At 42.2% G+C, this 21,815-nt stretch overlaps 1 protein-coding gene across 6 annotated transcripts in view; it reads right to left on the reverse strand.

The window, feature by feature from the left end:
- Positions 1-3,292: 3,292 nt before the first annotated feature.
- Positions 3,293-21,815, reverse strand: part of LOC116705325 (transcription factor COE3) — a gene marked incomplete at its 5' end in the record, with an annotated part of 67,349 nt that continues 48,826 nt past the window's right edge. For 3 of the 6 annotated variants that reach the window (XM_032541420.1, XM_032541419.1, XM_032541418.1), the window contains 6 exon segments: positions 3,293-5,295; positions 6,686-6,775; positions 7,201-7,386; positions 7,763-7,934; positions 8,163-8,228; positions 13,211-13,299. In XM_032541420.1, the coding sequence (XP_032397311.1) occupies positions 5,264-5,295; positions 6,686-6,775; positions 7,201-7,386; positions 7,763-7,934; positions 8,163-8,228; positions 13,211-13,299 (635 nt within the window). In that variant the 3' untranslated portion in view covers positions 3,293-5,263. 6 annotated transcript variants of the gene reach the window in all.

The following is a 21,815-nucleotide window of genomic DNA, read 5'->3' on the forward strand; positions in this document are numbered from 1 at the left end:
TGGCACACTTCCTGTAGAGTTGCAGCTGCCACCTCTGCTACTTCCATTACTTTCTATAGCATGCAGATGTTGTATCAACATTCCCTGCCAAGGGGACTGCAATAACTGTGAGATTCATGCCATGTTTCAGAGGCACGTCAATTTCTCAAGTGGCACAATTAAAGAGGGAAATACAGTACCAGGTTTTTTACAGGCGCTGAAATCGGAAAAGGGCTTTTTCACTTTTTTTCCAAAGGGGGGCTGTTTCATAAGGGTTCAGAAATCCACCCGATTTTTACTGCCCTTTTCCTGAGTTGAGCTGCTCTGTGAGCCTTTGTGCGGCAGACCTGTCGTGACCCACAGCGGATATGGAAATGGGGCTAAGGTTTTATGGGCCAAACGGATTGGACACAGTCAAGCTCAGGGGGCATGAATATTGGATGTTATTTCTGCTCCCTTTTTATGTAATCCATTGCCAATACATTATTAATAGATGATATCATATCCAGAACTACTGGACAAAGCACTACAGAGGGGTACTATGAAAGGAGCTCTATGTGGTGGAGACTGTGGCAGAAAATATAGTTCAAGTGATATTATTTTATCACCGTAGTCTAACATTCCCTGACCAGGCAATCTTTACAGTGTAATGTTTGGACTAAGTGAAGTTCATAGAAGCAAAATATAGTGAATACTGTATTTCTACCAGCAGTAAATCCTGCATTTGTGGGTTTGAAATGCACTGAAACATTGATGACGTATCAAATGACACCCAAATACAAGTTTAATGGATTTTTGAAGCACTGGGATACTTTGCTCATCCTCCTTGACTGCAGCGAGTGAAGTGGAAATCTTTGCGAGGATCTAGAGTTTTCCTTGCAAAGCTGACTCCCAGTGTACAGTAGCAGGGGAGCAGTGTCTTATCTGATGTACCGATTCACAGTCAGGAGACTGTGCTAATGTGGGGCTGTTTTGTAGAAAAGCGTTGGATTCCCTGTTTTGATTCAAATGTGGAATTGTACAGAAAAAGGTCAGACTTCCTATTTTAATTCATTGTCATCTCAAAGTTATGATCTCTAGTTGTGCAGTTTTAACGAGTCAGAGTCACAGCAGCAGAATCCTTCTCATGTATAAACTTCACGAGAGTTGCAACCACTTTTTTTCCCCTTCACAAAACACATCACTCAGCGGTTACACAAATCCTGTCTGTCCGAGAGCAAATCCTTAAAAAGTACTTCTCAGCACTGCCCATCGAGCAGAGAAGATAAACTATCTTCCACCTTTTAGTTTTATGGCCTGTCTTGATACTGTATACATATTGGCAGAATGTATAAGCCGCCTCAATAAGAGTTACATAGGGAGTTGATGTGTAAGGTAATATTCTCTTTTTAAGGTCATTTCGAATTGTTTTTTTCTCATGGGAAACGGCAGATTGATAAAGAGCAAACAAAACCTCTTTTCTGAATGCTTGTCCTCCATGGCCTCAATGAAGGTTTCATTCCTTTATATCATCCAGCCCAATTCCCAGCATGCTCGGCCATTGTGGCTCTTTCAACTGGAGCTCTCCATTGACTGGCTCATTGTCCGGCCACTCTTTGTGTGTGCTATCACCGGAGCACAATCTTTCACCTGAACAGCACAGGAGCGCAGCCTGGTCACGTAAAGCTACTGAGTCACCCATGTAGATGCCAGGCTGCACAATTAATCCGGCACTAATTAAGAAATGTTCAGTCCGTATAGCGTATATCAACTTTTAAAACTCTTCAGTGATGCTTGTTAATATCGCGGTAATTAGTCATGCTCAAGCAGCCTGCGTCAGACAGAGATGTTCAATATTACCGCTCAGGCTTATATTATTGAGAGGAGTTTTTTTTTTTTTTTTTAAATATAACAATGCACGAGCAGATGTTTGAAGCATAGCCCTTGGCAACACGAGGCTAGTTAAAATCGATATTGCTCTCAATATTTCTTTCCTTTGACAGATAACCAGTACTGAGGAAAGTCTTGATAAGAGTGGCAACATATGGATGTGGCAAACCTCGCTTTCTTTTGATTGCATGACCCCCTGACCTTTGCCTGTGTTGGAGAGGGAGGCAGCCACATGGTACGGTGGGGGTCTGTCAGTCTCTGGTTATGGGGCATTATTGACCCAGGATTTATAAATATTTAATGCACACATTAAGATCATGGTGGAGGGTGGCCATTAGAGTTCTCCAATAAAGAGGCTCTCACAATGATTGAGTGGTGTGGCAGAGCTAGTGGCTGGTCATTGGGTACAGAGAAACCTGCTGAGACAATATACTGTACCTCGAGCCTGCCTGCCGGGCTTCGGAGCTCTTAAAACTGGCAACAACGGAGCAAACTTGGCAATTTTTGATTGTACTTATACGCGCAGAATTCCCAGAAGTCTTATTTTTTTTTACTTTGCTCTGTTGGTTGTTGTTTCTGTGATGATACTTTTTCCTTGGTTTCATGTATTGGGCAGTTAAAATATACAGTTTGTGCAACATTTTGTCATTGAATAACAGAGACAGCAGTGATCAAGGCAATAGATCCAAACCTGTGTATGTGTGTATCTGAAACAGATAATGCAATGTCAGGAAGCAGATGTGTGGCAGTTGTTATCAGACACATTGGATTATCGAGGGAATGATTTGAAGCACACGGCGATCGCAGCTGAAAATTAAATGGCTCTTTTGAGTGCATCTGTCCTTTGCGCTATCAGCAACTCCTGGACTATCTCCCGTTGCCGTGAGATCTGTGCATACTGGCTGACATAATAAGCTGTGATATGCTGATTGCCACTCAGGATTGCCGTCATTTAATTGTGCATTAAAGGCAGAGATGGCCTCGGACAATGTTGCCTTGATGAGAAATTGACATTTTGTGACCTGCTCTCTGCGACCACTCAGGATGCCAGATAAGATGCTCAGTTGTTTTTAAGGAGAAGCACCATTATTCCCTCAAACACTTCTATCCTTCTGTTTGACCCACTTGATGAGTATAGATTTCACAGGGCCCCCCCTTTCAGCGCTCAAACTATAAGAGGTTCAAAACGATACCAGCCCTTATAGACAAAGGATAACCTTGCTCTTTCAATGTATTGATTCTTTATTAACTAGGTGGCTTAATGCAATGAAATGAGGGATTTGAATGAGCCCCATTTGGGGTGCTTTGAATAAAAAGCTTGCACTGTTTATGAATGACTACAAAGAACCTTTGAAGCACCACAGATGCAGGATATGCTGATACAAAGACCAGTATGAATATGTCACAATGTCAGAGTGCTTTGCTGAAAAAATGTGAGTAAAGAGCAGTTTTCATCTTTTATGGATGTTACACTTTTCCACAGGTTTCAAACAGTTATCTCTATGGCAAAGTCTAAACACTACAACTTACAGACGAATCACAGGTTTGTCTTCAGAAGTTTCTACTGTCTTTTTTTCTTTGTTCTGATTGTCAGTTTGTCTGCCAGCCAAACTGTACTTAAAACTGAAGAAGTCCACAGTTGAGGAACTATTGTGTTTTTACTGAAAATTTTAATAAAACATCACTTATTCATTTCTGTTCCCATTCCAAATGTTGACATTTTTAAATTTTCTTCCCTGTAAACACATGTAAGCTATGTGGCAGAGTCATAAGTGGTGAGTAAAAATGACTTCTATACATTCTACAAAACAGAAAAAAATACAACCACAAATGGAGTGTTTTTTTATCTCCAAGGTTGTCCCTCATGCACATTAGTCTCTATTGGATCTTAACAACTATCATATGGGTCACAAACAATTTATTTGACAATACAACCAACAAAGTTTTCTCCAAAATGGTCTGTATAGATAATTTAAAATCAATATAAAAATAAACAATGAAGTTTGACTTCCCCTTTAAAAAATGGACAGAGAGTCTTGACGGAGTAACACAAATTTTTGAGGATACACATGAAATATATGCACATTGCATTTCATCAAATACAAAAAGAAAACAAATGAAGGCAACAGTTCTTGGCTGAATTATCTGTGCTGCATCACTATATTAAGGGCATGACGATTAATACATACATAATGAAAAGCAATATACAAAATTTCAGAGATAAATACATTATTTATAGTTGATATGTTACAAAATTTCCCTCAGTGAGCGCAAGTGTGTATTTGAACAGAAATATGACGATGAACTACTATACTCCTACATTGTCAATGGATTTTAATTTTGTTTTTTAAATGTTTTTTGTTGATCTAAAAGAACATGAAAAAGACAGATGTATAAATATTTAGCACAAGTTTGGCAATATCACAATAGTCTACAATTTTTAACCACATATAAAACACATAAGGGAGTTGGAGCTAGAAGGGGAGACTGCTCCTCATCAACAAGAAACAGACTTCACAGTAGCCTAGGAATGCATTAATATACAGTGCTAGCAAAAGAGTTGAAAAACATGGCAAAACACACTTGCTTAAAAGGAAGCTCTAGACATGGAAGTACATCATATTCATCAACAGAGCAGTGTTTTGTACACATCAGTGTGCTTGTTGAATCAAGAGGATTTTTTTTTTTTAACTTTTGAAGATGATTTCTAGCTACAATAAATTACAAACTTTAAGTTAAAATGCAGGAATGAAACATGATACAACCTTACCCACCCATCCCACCCCTTTTACTTGTATTTGTTGTACTTTTATGCTCAATTTTCTACATTATATATTTCATATAATTTCCAGTTGAAATTCAAACTGTCTTGGCCCCTGTGTATTTTTCTCACACATAAAAATACAAAAAGTCACATTATAAAGACACACAACTGTTGTGAATCTATTAAAAGAGAGTTGAAACAGAAAAACAATTTCTGAAGTTCATTGGCAAATGTACTGTACATCAGTGTTTTTACATTACAACCAGATGGTGAGTCCACAGAGTCCCTTCCAGTATTGAATGTGTGGTTGATTGGACATATCCAAGGCCGAAGCACAACCTGACAGGTATACAAAATAAACCCTTCATCATCCCGTGTCTTCTTCAAGGGTGATCAAATGGTGGGGGGGGGGGGGGGCCTAAACAAACAAAGAAATCCCACAGAAAAAAATATATATTGTTCCTCATGAAATCCTTTTTTTTCTGCAGGTTTGCAAAAGTCATTTAAAAGAAACAAAACGTTTGTTTTCTTTTTTCTCTTCATCTTTAAAGACAGAACAAGCGGTTGACTATACATTACACCAGCATTTTTGCCGTGTGCTTCTGTGAAGTGGTATTGTGAAGACTGGTGCTTGAGATGATAAAAGTGCATTTACATTGGAGGGACAACCAGGCCGGACATGGCTGGAAAATAAAACAGAAGGGAAAAAAAGATCATTAGTTTATTTGCTAAAAACAGGTATGGAGAAAAATATTAAACATTTATTTTGTAATTTGGTGTGTGTGTGCATGCATGTGTCTGGGTGCGTGTGTGTGTGGTGTGTGTGTGTGTGTGTGTGTGTGTGTGTGTGTGAGTGTGTGTGTGTGTGAGTCCAGCCATCTGACAATGCACAAGTGCGTGAATGTATGCCTTAATGTGCCTGTTTGCGTATGTGCCTGTGAGTGTTTGCCGTGTCCGCCAGCCTGCTGCTGCACGTCCTCCTAACGGGGCGAGTTTAAAAACCTCCCTCCTGCTCTGACATTTCAGCCCCCAGCATGCCAGTCTTGCTATGTGTGATATTTCTCCTGGCGTTGGGGTAATGGCAAACAGTGGCCCAGACTCCCAAGAGACACCGCCGTGGTGACGGCAGAGCAACAACACGGTCACTTCCCACAATGCCACAATGCTACAGTACTAGACACTCTTCAGACTCCCCTCAGATTCCTTCTATCACTTTCTTTCCTCCCCTCATCTCTTTACCCTTCTCTCTCCAACACTGTACATCACATTAGTCCTTCATTTCCACATTTCCCAAGTCGTGCCTCTGTGTCATTAACTAAGAGAGATTAGGGAAGATCAAAGGTAGCTTCCGTTATTTTACCAAGACCATCTGCTTAGGATATCATTAGCAACTGTACCTCACCCTGAGAGTTTATATATTCAGTACTTTCACACGTTTTAACAATTAGGCAACTAGTGAAGTGCTGGGATGATATATTATTATATTGCTCTGAGTATATTTGTAGAGTCATGGTTGAAATGCTTTTAAGTTTGCCAGCGCAGATGATGGCAAGGCATTGCTCATTAATTTCTGCACAACATGTATTAATAAGTATGAACGTGTAGCAAGATGAACTTTAATTTCCCACTTCATTAAGCCCAATGTTATTAATCTTGGGGCACACACTACGGCTAAGCTTGTTTTCAAAGTAATCACGTTGGTCATGACACATGCACAAAACCTAATAAATATAATTACTAAAACAATTCGGGGAATGTTTTTTCCTGCGACATCAGAGGGGATCATTTGTATAAAAAGGCAACAAGGATGTATGTTTGCGTTGCACAGACGTGAGACAGCGCTTGCAGTCCTATACTTGCGTGTGTGTGTGTGTGTTTGTGTGTGTGTTTGTATGTGTAAAAGCATGCTCTGTGTGAGTGTGTGTGAGTGTGAACTGTAAGGTGTAAATTGGCCTGTCAAAATGCATATTATATTTGTAATGATTAATCCCTCACCAAACCGGACAGAGGCCTGAGCAGCGGTATCTGACCAGTAGTCCGTAGGGAAGGGATGAGGGGGTGAGGGGGGCTCACCTTGCAGTCCGTTGCCGTTGGCGCTGGTGCAGGAGGGGGGTGGGGAGGCCTGAGGTCGGACCACAGGGGCGAAGGCGCTCTTTTGTTTAACTGCAGAGACGATAGGGAGGGAAAGGAACGAGGGAGGGGTGAGAGTGAGAACGTGCTGTGAGTAGTGCTGGAGAGGGAAAGGGCAGTTAAGGTAAGGCTAGGATAGTATTACTGCCAGGGGGGATACACGATCAGTACTCACAGGCCCCTACCATGAACATCTTGTCCGGTAGAACAAATACACGTGGCACATGGGGAAATACACATAAAAATGAATATTCCTGCTACTCTGAGCTACATGCGTGTTCTCCGAAGTACTAAAACTAAACAAGCCCCTGTGAATGAACAGTAATATATTATCACCATCAATAATGTTATAACCCTGTCAGAAGTGATTCATAGAAGTGAAAACGAATGTGGGAGCTGGAATTAAATCAGCAGCAGCTTAGTGCTACTACAGCGTGCGATAGTGGCAAGCTACTCACTTCCATATGGGGAGTTGGCAGAGGATCCGTTGAGGAACCCAGGGGAGCTTGGCACTCCTAGGTTCATACCGGCATTGCCGTAGCCATTCATGCTGTTGCTGACGGAGTTGTAGCTCGACTGCTGTGGGGTGCTGCTGGAGATGTAGCCCCGGGGGGACACGCTGCTGGTGTTCCGGCTGTAGCCCACTGAAAAACACGCGTGGAAGATAGAAAGGGAAATTCATTTCTTTCCTTTGGTACAGTATTTACTAGGGAAATATGCACTGATTACAGTAAATGATAATGGGGATTTACTGCTGCAATCAAACATGTTTATATCAGCACATACTGCAGATGCCAATTCAATAAAAAAAAGAATGTGGCACTTAATCGAACCCTTTAACTGCCTATATTACAGGAGAGAATGGGGGTAGTGAACTCAGTGTTCAAAAAAGTAATTTCTATCTATTTTCGCATTTTAATGAGTGTAATTGAACTATTTCTCATTTTGCTGCAAACCCCCTGGAATCCCCTCAAGGACCCCACTTTTAAGAACCACAGAGTTATACCCTAAATCACATACCTTGGTCATTCCCTTGTGACTCAGACACATTGACTGCTAGCTGGCTGCTGAAGGAGTTGACTCCCATCATGCCGTGGGAGGCTGTGTTTGCGAGAGAGGGGATCTGGTTGTGGTTGCGGGGAACGCTGTACAGGGCCTCGGCAATGTCAGCTGCCCTCTTCAGAATGATCTCCTGGAAAGCGCAGAGAAGGTAGAGGTTTTGTTATTTATGTTATTTTTTCTGATAGCTTTGCTGTTTCTTTAATGCATGGTTCATGGCTATAAGGTTAACTCACAACGCATGTAGCGTACATTTTTCCAGATATAGGGATGAAAATACCCTTTGGTGATACTATCAGTGAATTTGCAATGGTTTCTCATTTAGCAGAGGTACTGTTTAAGCAGCTGTGTGGATACGGACCTGATTGTTGTGGGGCATTCCATACAGGGCTTCAACGAGATCAGCCGCCCTCTTCAGTAGCACCTCCTGATGAGGAAAAAAGGAAGCGTAAATGTTAGGACCCAAACAGATTATGGTTGAGACCATAGTGGTCCGTACAGTAGCAAACAATATCAAAAACAACATTACACAGCAGGGTCGTAGAGCTCTTTAGAAATGTTTACATATTCAACCGACTAAATAAAAGCCACCCTGATTTAAGAGGCACCGGTGCTGCATTTATACAGCACTACCACTTTGCTCCTTCCAACCATGCAGAGCAGTGAATAATGTTCCCTATCTTAATTAAACTGGCATAGTCCTTTAAAAACAACACCTCACCCCTGATTCTGGGCTTCACGTTTGCTCTGTAGTTCAGCGCTGAGTCCCCTCTCTTCAGAACAATAAAGTGAATTAGCTCTGGGTTAATCTAGTTCTGTTGTAATGACATTAAGGAATTTTTCAATTAACCTCTTTGACTGGCTGTTGCAAAGGACTTCACAAATGACTTCCCATCCAGCAAGAGCTGGGTGCTTGTGCCTTGGGGACACGGATGCTCAGGATGTGGTCTTATCCATGTCTGCATGCTTGCCCCCGCTTGACAATGCGGATTAGCTGTGTTGCTTTGGCTCTTAACACTGAAAATGAGTTGGCCCTGGATCCTGTTCCCCCCACTCTGTTTTGGGCTTCCAGCTAGGTGGGGTTTGGCCCGTTCGTGTGTCTTTATCTGCTCTTTGAATTCAGCACTTACAATTAAATCCCTCTCAAGCAACCAGACTGCTCTCTTTGTTTTCTATAATACAGAAGGCAATATGCTCCATGAAAACCCTCTTCTTCTTTTAGAGTGCATTTAATCTGACAAAGGCAAGTTGCAGACATGACTGTTGCGTGTGTTTTTTAAAATGCCTGCTTGTTGTCACCTGCTGTAGAGCAGAGATTTGTAGACTATGCTGTTAGAACCCTGGTTAAAAGCAATGCAAATCTGTCACCAGAAACATCTCAGATGGCGCTTGTTTTCTTCCCACATTCGCTGTGTTTTCTTTTGCAGGCCTCTGTAATTTGTCTGAAGTGTTCCATCACTTGGCAATAGCAGTGTGGGATTAAGACGGCAGCTGCCGTAAATGAATGTAAACACAGCCTTCGCGCCTTCAAACAGCGGCCTCCAAGACTTGGCCTGCATTTCCAAAGCATAGCGTATGTAGTGTGTATGGAGTGTGTGTATGGGCCCTTTCATCCTGAGGAGCATATCTACCACAGTCCTTGATTTATCAAGATGAATCACTGTAGAAGCCACTTCCAGCGTATGCCATGCTCTCTTATAGAAACATATCGCTTAATCCACCCCAAGCTACCGGATGGGTGGCTCTTAGAATGGGCATTTACCTCTGAAATTGGTGTGTATGCTCAACGTTGCATGCATCTAGTTTGCATACAAATAAAGAATTATGGTTGTCGTGAGGCAGGTAGACTAAATGAGAGGACCAGCTGTCTTGATGTGTTCTCATCAGGCAGAACAGATTTCTCTCTCTCTTGCTGAGTGAGATAAAGTGGTTTTCTTTCTTTTTGTCTGCAGTTAATAATTACCAATAATCTATTCTATCATATTTCAAGATCTTCTACATGGCTCTCAATTTTAAACAACAATTAAAGCAATTAAGACTGTCGCGTTTGCAAGCCATGTTTCATTCTCTGTAAAACGTCCTCTCCCTCCTTGTCCATATGGTACTTTGCAGCAGTGACATAAGGACAGCTTGGAAAAAGGAGGAGAGAAAACGATATTGCCTCTCATCCTTAATCTGTCGTTTACCGCGTGGTGTCTTAACTAACCAAGCTGACTCGCAAGGCTATGCTTAAGTGCAACCTAGTCATATCCGCGGATGATGAGAAGTGCTGCACCCAATCAAGGAAGAAGTTTGTTTTCTTCTGACGAGACGCTTTCATGCATATCAGCTCACGCTGTGAATACGATTAACACAGAATAGTGTTCTGAGGGCATTTCCATGTAAATCTCAATACTACTCCTGCAAAAGTGTAATTGGCTTTCTTGTCATGGAGACATATCAGAACACACCATGTTAAATTGAAACAATTAAAGGCCTCAAATGATTTCTGTTGTTCTGTGACAAATGCGTGACAGATTTCTGCTATTGTTTGCCTCACTTTGCATAAAGGTCTTGTGTTCAACAACTGTTTAAATGGAGCTGCTCTGATGACAAATCACCTCAGATTTTGAGCTCTTTTTTTTGTAGAAAAAAAAAATAAGAGGAAGCCATAACAAATCATATTTTGTAAAGAATGTCTAACAATAAGGGGAAGTGGTCTAAAACAGCCCGAATGTGATTCTTCAAGCACTAGATTAACATGGATGTTGTATTTATATTATCACAGTTAATAAAAGAGGGCCTAGGTTATGTAGCTTGGAGTGCTAATGCCATTATAAAACTGTAAGGCAATTACTCTGTTAGCTCTAGCCTGAGGTAATGAATGCATTTAGAAGCATAGGGCCATTAGATGAAGGTACTTCAAAGAGCACAGGAAGAGAGATTCATTTAAATACATGGGTAATTGCTTGACATGAACACATTTGTAATATTTTCTCCTTGTGGATTACACAAAGAATTGGAAAAGAATGGGCTTATGCTCATTTTGGGAGGAAAGAAAGGAATCCAAAGCAATCAGCTTAATAATAAAACAATATTGAGTTTCCACTTTTAATTTCATAATGAATCTAATTTGTTACAGAAGAAAGAAATTGAGTGTGATATAATGTGATATCCAGTCTATTTGTCCATTACTGCCAGAGGGCACAAAATGGTATTATAAATTGTCTTTTTTATATCATGAATAGAAAATTGTTTTATAACAAGATCTTAAAAAGGAGGGTGAATTCCAAAGTCTCTCTTCACTTAACGCAATGCCCGCAAACCAATCTCCTTTCTCATCACTTGACTGCTCACACTTATTACTTTCATATTCACCCTGGACTTTGCATTGAATTTTATATCTCCACTCCTCCCACAGGGTCAGACTGTCATCTACGATGTTGTCTTAGAATTACGAGGTAAACTTCAATCAGAGGCAGCTTCCCCCCTTTTTTCTCTGTGTAGCAACAATATTAGCGTGCATCCCTTGCTATCCATGAGCACTCCCATATTGGCTTTCTGTCTCCTTACAATTACCACGTGTCTTACTGGTCCCAGGGAGAAAGCTGGTGGAAATCAATATAACGCAGTAATATTATCAACTGGAGGGTGAAGTCATAGAAGGGGGGGCAAAGGCGGTGAGTGGACTTGGTGTCGATTTGCCTTTCTGCTAATGCACACCGTGCGTCCTCCAGCTTTATCATCTTTTTATAGAGTCTCCCAACATCACCTGCACCCTGTAATGGCTGTTCTCTATATGCTGTTTCTGTTCTCATTCCAAATGTACATGCAAGCGTCAGCCTGCCGCGGGCTGTTTTATTGGGAATGTGCTTTTGACCCCGTGAGCTGACCCTCAGATGGCAAGCTTAACAATGACGAATCACTTGGTGGGATCATTTACATGCCCCCTGAACCCCATATTTGGGTCCATTAGAGAGCAAATCAAATATTTATGTTGTTTATTGGAAGTGCAGGGTTTCATCTCACTCTGTGATTGTTTCATGCAAAGGCCGGGAGACCGTGCTATATTAAGTGTATGCACACCCAGGAAACTAATCTTGGGTTCAGTGTCAAAATCTGTCTCACAGCCAACAATGCTTTGTATTCAAGGAAAGAAGTAAGGTCTCTTTGTAATAAAGCTGTGTTTAACATTGTTGCTCTCTTTGTTTTAAAGATGGGGATTTCACAAAGACACTGACTTTATAAAATGGAAACAGTGTAGCTAGATTGACCAGTGATGCCTGCGGAGACAGAAAGCCATGTGGATATTAAAGGCAAGTGTACTTTACCTTTTGGTCTACGTTTACAGTTGAAATTAGAGTAACATTTCATGTCTAGGTGTTGTTTCCTGTCTCCACAGGGACTGAGTCTAATTGAAACACTTCATATACTGAACCAGGGACTAGCTGTGATGTTCCATTTCTCCACATTGCCTTGGTCAAACGTCTGGAGCTACCACACAGTCTGTTCTTTATTAAATTGTCCGTTGGACGTTAATGATATTGCTGTGTTGCATGCTGGGATTTAATAGATAAGGTCTTTAAAGGTTTTACAGTATTATTAAAACTCTGAGGTGGCCACCACTTTACCACATGCCAAGGGGTTTTGAATGTACTAATCAGTTATATTATTACACTTGACACATCTGGAACGTCAGTCACCGGAATGGTTACTGGCAGGGTGGCAATTAGTGAAAACACAGATAGATTTTATCAATAGGAAATGGAGAGAGTAAGAGCATCAAAGGGAATGGTAAGAGTAAAGGAATCAAAGAGTTTCTGCAGGGGAGGGAAATAAAAAAAAAAAACATGCAGCTGAGTTTTAATGCTCACGTCTTTCAATATGGCAGCATATACAAATGCCACATTGGTGTGTCTAAAGATGATGTGGCTTTCAACTCCTTCACCCAGGTTCAAAAGAAAACAATAAGAAAGCCAAAGCATAATAACATGCAGTCTTTGTCTATTAGCTGCAGTAAGACTAGGGGGTTTACGGCACAGGGTTCTGTAAACAAAAGATTAAACCAAATCGAGCTGCAGAAAATGAAAGGAAAACATGAGTGGGGTAATGAGGGTGCAGACGTCGTTTCTGACCAGATTACCATCTCCACAGACTACTGGAGAGGAAAACGCCTGATTGAGCTATTTTACCACACAGAGAGTTTACGCCTCTCTCCACACACAAAACCAATACCATTACCACGCTGGTTAGTGGGTAAGCCACATATGTGAAGCAAAGCTGTTACGGTTTGGGGTCACAGTGCTCTGCTTTGATGGTAATGTTGTTTTGTTTATTTGTCACATTCAGAGTATTAAGGCATTATAACCCAGACAGCTCCGTCTAATTGCTGTTCTGTGTTTTACCATGCTGCAGAGACACTGCACTGACCTTTGGTAACCTCTCAGGATCGCCGGGGTGTCTGGGGATGACCTTCTGCAGCCTCTGGAAACCATAGTCGATGGTTGGCTCATTCAGGGCTGAAAGAAAGAAAAGGGAAAATGAAAATTAGAACCATTTCAGGACTCATTTTGTCAGAGACAGGAAGAAACTAATTGAGAAATCTGTTGGAGTTTACAGAACAAAAGTCATTTCAGAATGCCTAATTTCAAAGAGACCTCAGGGGCAAGACAATGTTTTATGAAACATCCAGGGGGGGCATGTGATGGAAACTGACACGGGTTCCTCTGACACTTGTGTCACCAAGTGTTATTCCATTAACAGCCCAGCCCTGACCTACATCAGTCTGAGAATCCTTCAGAGGGACCCTCCTTCTTTTTATCTGCTTCAGAATATTGACTACAGCAAACTACATAGCAGGGGTCTTTTAATCTAACCGAGCTTTAATAATCTGTGAAAGGCTGTCCACACATTGATCTAGTGTAAGTTGCTGTCATTTCACCCTTCTGCACCAACTGTACTGCAACACTGGGCCTGTGAAATACGGCAGCAGATCCCATGGAGCCATTAATCTCTCCCACCCCTCAAATAGTAATCTGGGGCATGAGGCATATTGGGCGATGAATCAGAGGCACAAAGTAAATGAATCATAACCCAGACTTTGGTGAGAGCAGGGCGTTTTATGTCTGACAGTCCTAATGGGTAATTGAAGGCTTCCTTACAGCTCCGCCTGATTCTAAACAATCATGTGCACACTCAGAGGCAAGACCAGGCAAGGGAGGGAGGGCAGAGGAGAGAAGGAGGGGAGGAAAGGAGGAGAGCAGTGTAAAGGGGGAAGGAACGACTTAATAGAGAACATCACTTCTCAATGTAGATATCATTTTCAGGAGAGTAACTCCGTCGAGCAAGGCGCTTCATAAATCAATGGCTTTCTATGGAGACTAATAAGAGCTGCCTGCCTCTATTCATTGTTCAGCCTGTAATTTGGCCCATCACTCATTACTCAGCATGTAATTTCAGCATTAACACCGCACAGCTCGCTGAACTTGCTGAACACCAGAGAATGTGAAAGCAAGCAACCCCCCCCACCCACCCACCCACCCACACGCACACACACACACACACACACACAACACACACACACACACCACACACACACACACACACACACACACACCACACACACACACACCACCACACAGTCAGGCAGAGCAGGCAGTCAGGCAGGGCCACTGAAGCACGAGCCGGGGAGTCATGGCAGGAAAACGAACAATCATGTGTCTTACCTTTTGTTCCCTCTCATCAAATACACGTGCATGCATGCTCGCACACTCAAATACTGTACCTACTCACGCATATATACAGCAGTCATGTACAACACACATACGCACAATCGAACACATGCACCCCTTCTGCCAAAACTTGAATACAGTAATTGCCAGCTCGACCGTGATCAGATGGAGCAATTATGTGTTCAAGCATGGACAATGCGAGGTGCTAATCGATAGCAAGGATCTAGCTTGCAAGTACAGTGGTATTCAGCCTGGCCAGGCACACCTGAATAAACCCCACACCACAACAACATACACTGCTGGAAATCTGATTTGACATGTCATCATGCATCCCGAAACTACAAAGGTCCGCTTCGGAATGTGGGTGAACGCCATCTTCTCCTTAATAAAGGATTGATCTGCCGTATTGATTGTACATGACAAGGCTGTAGCAAGGAATTTGCCCCCTTTCTTTTGTTATTTCCACCCCCTTTCTTATCTATGCACTCTGGCAGTCCGGTACATGTGTACACATACACAAGCATGCATATGTGTGTGTGTGTGTGTGTGTTGTGTGTGTGTGTGTGCGTGTGCGTGTGCGTGTGCGTGTGCGTGTGCGTGTGCGTGTGTGTGTATGTGTGTGAGTGAGTGAGTGCATGTACCCGGCTGAGAGTGAGTGTATGTGCACAGCAGCCCTACCAGACCCCGCTGCTCAGTGTGATGTAAATTGTGTATGTGTAAAAAGCACTCCATAATCAGGCCATCCATCATCAGAGGCTGTCAGTGGGCTCTCTCAGGGTGATACATCACGCTTTCCTGTCCTCTGCCTCAGCTGGGGCCTACACAACCCGCCAGGCATGCTGGGAACACAGCCGGAGAGAGGTACAGTACAGGACGAGACCTAGGTTTGGAGAGGTGTTCTGTTTGATGTGCCTTTCCAATGATAATGATGCCCCATTGTAACTGCGGGCCTAAGAATTATGATGAATGTGATTTGAAGGGTAGGGTATCCTGTACCCTTAAAGAACACTTTGAACTGAATTGTATCAGCAGTTTTTACAGTTTATATGAAGTATTAAATTCCAACATATGGAGTAATTTAAATGTGTCAATGTGTTACATTTAAACTTGTTTCAGTGTAGGTTTAAAACATGGCTCAATGTTCTGCAGTCGCAGTCCGAGCGTCAGGCATGATCTCCACATGTCGACATGTTGCCATCTCATCTATCATGGAGATGATCTTTGTAACAACCCCGGCGTAATGAAATTGGTGACACAGACCGCCATCTGCTATTGATTTCATGCAAATGCTTTTGACAGCTGATGGAGACTTGCATTAGCGCTAAACGGTGCTGTCAGTTGATGAGTTGACAGTTTTGTAGTCATAGCATGTACACTGGTTCCGACAGACAATGTCAATAATCCTGTAAGAGCTGCTGATGATATATACTGAGCACTTCTATTCAATCCGCACAATAAATGTGTTGTGTGTGTATTCATTGCATCGCTCCGCACATTTTTTCTTCCAAGCAAAGATTTTCTTTCATCTGCTGAGCCTTCACAAGAGTCATTGGGACTGCTCTTCTTACTTTTTCTTACACCACACACATTGACAGCAGCCTTTGTCCCCTGTTTACACCAACCTCCCCCCAATGTCTTTTTTAATCCTTGGCACATGATTATGTTCTGACTTCACACTCTATCGTAAACTTTACTCTCTTCTAAAGATATAACAGGTAAATCTAGGTGCTCTATGATGATGCATGACTCCATGCATGCCAAAATTAGTTTGGTCCTCCTTGTCCTTCCAACACAAAATGGTGAAAGGGGTGGGGGTGGAAGGAGCGTGTGTGTGTCTCCTTACCCCTTCAGTAAGGGGTCTCAGTTGCTGCAAGGAAACATGAAACCCTCCACACACATCCCATAAATCCTGCACTGGGTGGGGAGTCTAGCCGAGGGGAGGAGGGACCGAGGAGGTGGGGGCAACTGGGGGGAGGTATGATAGGGGTTGGTGTGGAGGGGGGTCGCTGGCACGTTCCAGTCACGCCCGCTTCCCGGCTCGCGGCCAATCAATACCACTTTCCTGTTTTAGAGGCGGGTAATTATGAGGTGGAGAGATTGTGTGACCTCTCACCCCTGCTGCATTACTCGCCTGATATTAAGATAAATTGCCTGATTTTGGGTAAACATATGCTGCAATTCAAACTGTCAGCACTGGTTTGCTCAGGGATAATTTGTATTGATCTCCTGGCTTCTTCCCCATTTTGCTTACTGACCTCATGGATAATTAGAGAAAAAGAGACACGGGGAGGTAAGGCAGGGCTTGCATTTGAATACTTTGCAGGAGAGATGAAGAGCACATGTGAAGGGGTACCCAGGGAACATTATGGACTAATAGAATTTTCATTTTCTCTCATTTTCTGTTTAGATTTAGACAGGTTGTGTGCTTTTTCAATTACAACGCTTATATCTGTTTTCCCTACTTACGGTACACATGCAAAGATATAATTGTTTGTAGATTTGTTTCCATGGTTTTATTTCAGAGATGATTTAACAAAAGTAATGAGACAACAAAGTGACAGCAAATGTTTCAAATTTAACGGCTGATAACAATTGGAAAGAACATGGTAACTGATTTCTTGACAAAGAAAGAGACTTGATCCTTCCACATGGATGTGGCAGTGTTTATGAATATTTCAGTAATTTTCTCACTCTAGAGAGTAAATGATCATGTTTCAGAATATGGAGAAATGGAATGCATGACTCGGTGTGCAGCTGTGACCGTATCATTTCCAATTTTGAATATCAGGCATGCACACAAGCGTTCATGGCAGGGCTTCAGTAGAATTCCTATGCCCGGAATGTGCACTTCCCAATCTTATTTTGATCTGACACCTTAATCTGCCTGTCCTTTCATGCTACTAAAACACATTTTCTCTGAGAAATCCTTTAGTCGCCCTAGCTACTTCACTTAAAATGTAGAGTGGATGGCGTGTACATGGCATCTGAGTGTGGTCTGCTGCTCCTTCTCCATGTTCTGTAGAAATAGGACATGAGTAACCGCTCTACAGGAACAGTGTAACATGGCCAACGTTGGCAGCCAGAAGTGCTTACATGGCAATACACTACTGTGTGCCCTCAGTCTATATGGAAGTGGATTGAACACATGTATTGACTTACAGTATCTGGGTATAGACATGGGGAAATGTTTCAGCAAAGCAGTAAATTTAAGGGAAATTGTTCCTTGTTAAGTCTATGAGCCTGAATGGAAGCTCGCACAGAGTACTAGCATTCCTGCCAGCCATTACAGCTTATTACGATAACTCTATCTTTCCAGGAGATAAAAACCTAGCCTTGTTGCCATTTGCCAGCTATTACTTTCGCTAATTATACTTAACTGCTTCGAGCTTATCTCCACTCCTCCTACACCATTGAGCAGTTATTTTTTTCTTTCCCCTTAACACAAATTAGAGGTGGAGTGGGAGTTGGAAAGGGAGAGACAGATAAACAGCACAGGCAGAAGTTCATTCAAGTGTTATTGCATTTGTGACTTGTCAAACAGTCTAACTGAAGCCTCCTAGGCACCTGCGGTCTGTTAGATGGATCAGTTCAGAACAGCATCAACACACATAATGACCTTGCCTCGCTGGTGTTCAGCAGAGTCTACTGGAGACATTTAAGAGTGAATATCTTGGAATACTTTGCAAACAAAGGAGGTAGAAGGCAGAAGTCATGCTGCTGCTCCACAATAGATATGTTCCAGTGTTGAGAGAATAAAAAACACACATGCAGATGTAGAGACTATCTTTAAAAAAACAAACCAAGCCAAATCGGAATTTTCACAGCAAACCCACGCAAAGCAAACCTCATCTGTTTTACCACTGACCATATCATCTCCATCCACTGCAGCCAGTTACCACTGAGTGATTCCATCTCCAGCAGTCTCAAGATGAACAGGAAATTAAAATTTCTGCAGTTAGGATAAATCAATGGAGACAGATCAATGTTCATTGAAATTTCATGAACTTTGAGCCAATACAGATGAAAAAAACTAGACAGTTACAATCTCCAGCAGATATTTCTCCTGCAACAGATAAAATGTAATTAACACGGTTAAAAGGGAGCAATGTTACAGATTGCACATCCATAATTTCAGACTCCCTTCATATCGGCTGTATTATTAGAAAGGGCCAAAGACACCTGTTCGAACCGCTTAGATGACATTTAAAGTATGTGTGCCACTTCTCTAAGGACGTTGGCGGACTTTCACACATTACCGGCCAACAGAAATCAAATGGGTTCCCTTCACAGCTGATTGCAAGCGCAAATTAATATTGTAAAATGAAGATCAATACATGGACGGGGCACAGATCGATGACAGCTAAATTACGGCCGCATTTTCCTCCTCATTCAAGATGAGTTGTGTTTTCCTCTCAAAGTCAATACCGTGCTGCCTCCCTCATTCATTTCTCAATAAACTTGCCGATGAATTTCAATCAAAATGCAGCTGTGGAGGAGGAGGGGGTGTGGAGTTCTTTTAAAGCCCGTTGGGTGTGGATCATACTGAAAATGGGGCAAGAAGAGGAGGTAGAGAAAGGAGGAGGAGGAGGGGAAAGATCCTCGTCTATCAAGAGTTCCCTCCCTGCCTCCTCCATCTATCTGTCCTGTGGCAGAGGACTGATGCTGTGACTTACTGAGGACAATCCATTTTAAGAGCCATTACAAAACAGACCTCTAACGATACTGTGGGACAAAAAGTGGGTCCAATTAAAATTAAATCAATGAATACGATCCTTACTGGGAGAGAGAAAAAAAACACACAGCCATACTTTCATTTTTCTCTTGAAAGATACCCACAATACATTTCACAGAGAGGTGTAATGGGGGAAATACATGCTCAACTGCAAGTACTTATTTCAATCAATTTCCTGGAGCTGGATTTCACAGGTCACTTGCTGATAACACGCTGTGGAATAATGCCACAGTGTGCTTCTCAAAGCCTACCTGACAAGCTGCCTGACAGTGGGGGAGTGTAAGCACGTGTCACGTCAGCCCTCTAATTGGACACAAGGACCTTCCTCCGTGGAACCTTGTCGCGCTCCACACAAGCTCACAAGGCCTTCAAACCAGGCCCATCTAACTTGGCAATGAGTGTCTGCTCCACTCCTGTGGAGCTGGTGCTAAATACCAGAGTTGTAATGAGACAGGAAGGTATGGGGATATGGCTAGTGGATAACATGCTTTGACACATGCTAAAACTGTTGTACCAACTGGTTACAACCCACTTGACTGTGGTGATGACATTTATAAATGCCTATTCCATACTTACTTGCAGCAGTTCATACAGCAGGGTGATTTTTAAAAAAAAGTTTCAAATTTTAAATGCTGTGTGTAGTAGGTTTAGGAATTTAACATATACAATGCTTATATGAAGTATTTGGTGTGTGTTTGCAAGTCCTCTAAAGCTGTAAATCTGTTTACATACCTCCTTGAATGCCTTTGATTATGGCATATCTTTGCTATAAGCCACACCCCATCACTGACCAGCAACCGGCTACCAAACCCAACCCTGCAGGACAGGAAATGAAAAGGAAGCTCTCCATCTGATCAGCTTCTGAGTCTGGGACTTCAAAGTAAAGGCAGGGCTGGGAGGAGACATAAGGATAGGCCCGATTCGTAGGCCGAACAGCACAGGGCCCTATCTGATGTGTTGATAAAAACGTCTGTGTTTGTTTATTTAATTTTTGGGGGGGAGAGGAGGGTCCAAGACTGCATATTATTTTGTTCCTCCTTCTAAGACTGGAACAGGAAGTAAATGTAATTTTGGATATGCAAACTGGATATAACTATTTATATCTCTAATTTGCAGCACTACAAGGTTGTTGGTTTAGTTTGGGTGGATCTATTGTACTTGCACGTAAAGACATAGAAATTAAGATTTTTTTTAACAACCATAAAGTAACAAATTGTAGTTGAAGCTTTACTTCAGAGAGACCTCACTTCTGCACTAGAAACATCTTCCTTTTCTATCCCTTACAGGGCTGACATTTCTTGATCCTCACCAGTATTGAGTGAAGCACACATGACCCCTTTGTCCTTATGTTGATGAATGACTGCCTCATACCCATTTTGTCAGATTTTGGTGCAGTGGAGTCGATAGCGTCACCTTGACGAGGAAAGTTTGTGATCCATCAGCCCTCAAGGCTGTCTGGCCTCAACTAAGGCCTGGCAAAAGCAGCTCACTGTATGGGGCACCTACTCCATCCAAAATCCTTCATCCACTGCGTTGCGATCTTGGATCTTGTGAGGTCGAACGATTGGCTCTTATTACTGCCGCTTTACAGTGAGGAGGAAAAAAAAAGAAAAAAACACTTGACTTGTACTAATAGCTGAGAAGCCATGCTGGTCACCAAAGGTCTGAAGATGAAGCACCCTGTCAGTGCCCAGCTTGGGAAATTAGCAAATAATGTTCCCTTCCCCCTGACAAATGTGTGACAGCTCGCCTTCGCCAATCATTCTCTCCTAACGTTATGATGCATGTCCTGGATCCCCACTGGAGGATACAGGCGAAGTTTACTGACCCTCAATTTACCCATGACAAATGGGGTCCCGGTAAATGTGCATTTTCTGGGGCGCGGAAGGGGTTCATTTTAAGCAATCCTGGTTATGTGGATGTCACTGATTAGGATAAATAGTGGCTGAGTGTGTTAGGACTGCTTGCAGAACCATATTACCAAGGGCCTGCGTCGTTGCCCCTGGAGGGGCGCTTTCGTGGAAACTTGGCCAAGATAGAAAACCAAAAGCTCTGATGCAATTAGGAGCTTAAATTGGATGAATTGTATGGTCAAAGTTTTTATTTATGATTTACTCTTTCATGCAGCAGTGTAACCATGCAGTAAAAAGGTTAAGGTGCTGCAAATGATGCTGAAAATTGAGACTTTTTGTTTAAGAAATCACCTGATAAAACTAGTGTACTGTTTTGCTTCGCTTAATAAAGTGTTAAGTGCAACAAAGTAATGACCTCAGGTACAGCCAGGAGTTTCTCCTTTTGATTTTCTACAACCTTGCTGACAGTTGAACCAATGGATAACCAATACATGGATTAGACAGAGGACAAGCTAGCAAGCTCCAAGGGACATTTTGTTACAAGGTAAAAAGCTACAGACTGTAAAATAACCAACGTGTCTTTCCTTTAAAATGCCAATTAAAGTATAGATATAAGCTCCTTGAAGCAGTCAGTGAACTACAGCCTACTAAAGTTTTATATAGTATGTCTGTTTGTCTCATTAGTGTTTTAAACATTCAATAGTCAATGCCAACAGGAT

This window comes from Etheostoma spectabile, chromosome 17 (assembly GCF_008692095.1).
Source record: "Etheostoma spectabile isolate EspeVRDwgs_2016 chromosome 17, UIUC_Espe_1.0, whole genome shotgun sequence".
NCBI classification, from domain to species: Eukaryota; Metazoa; Chordata; class Actinopteri; order Perciformes; family Percidae; genus Etheostoma; species Etheostoma spectabile.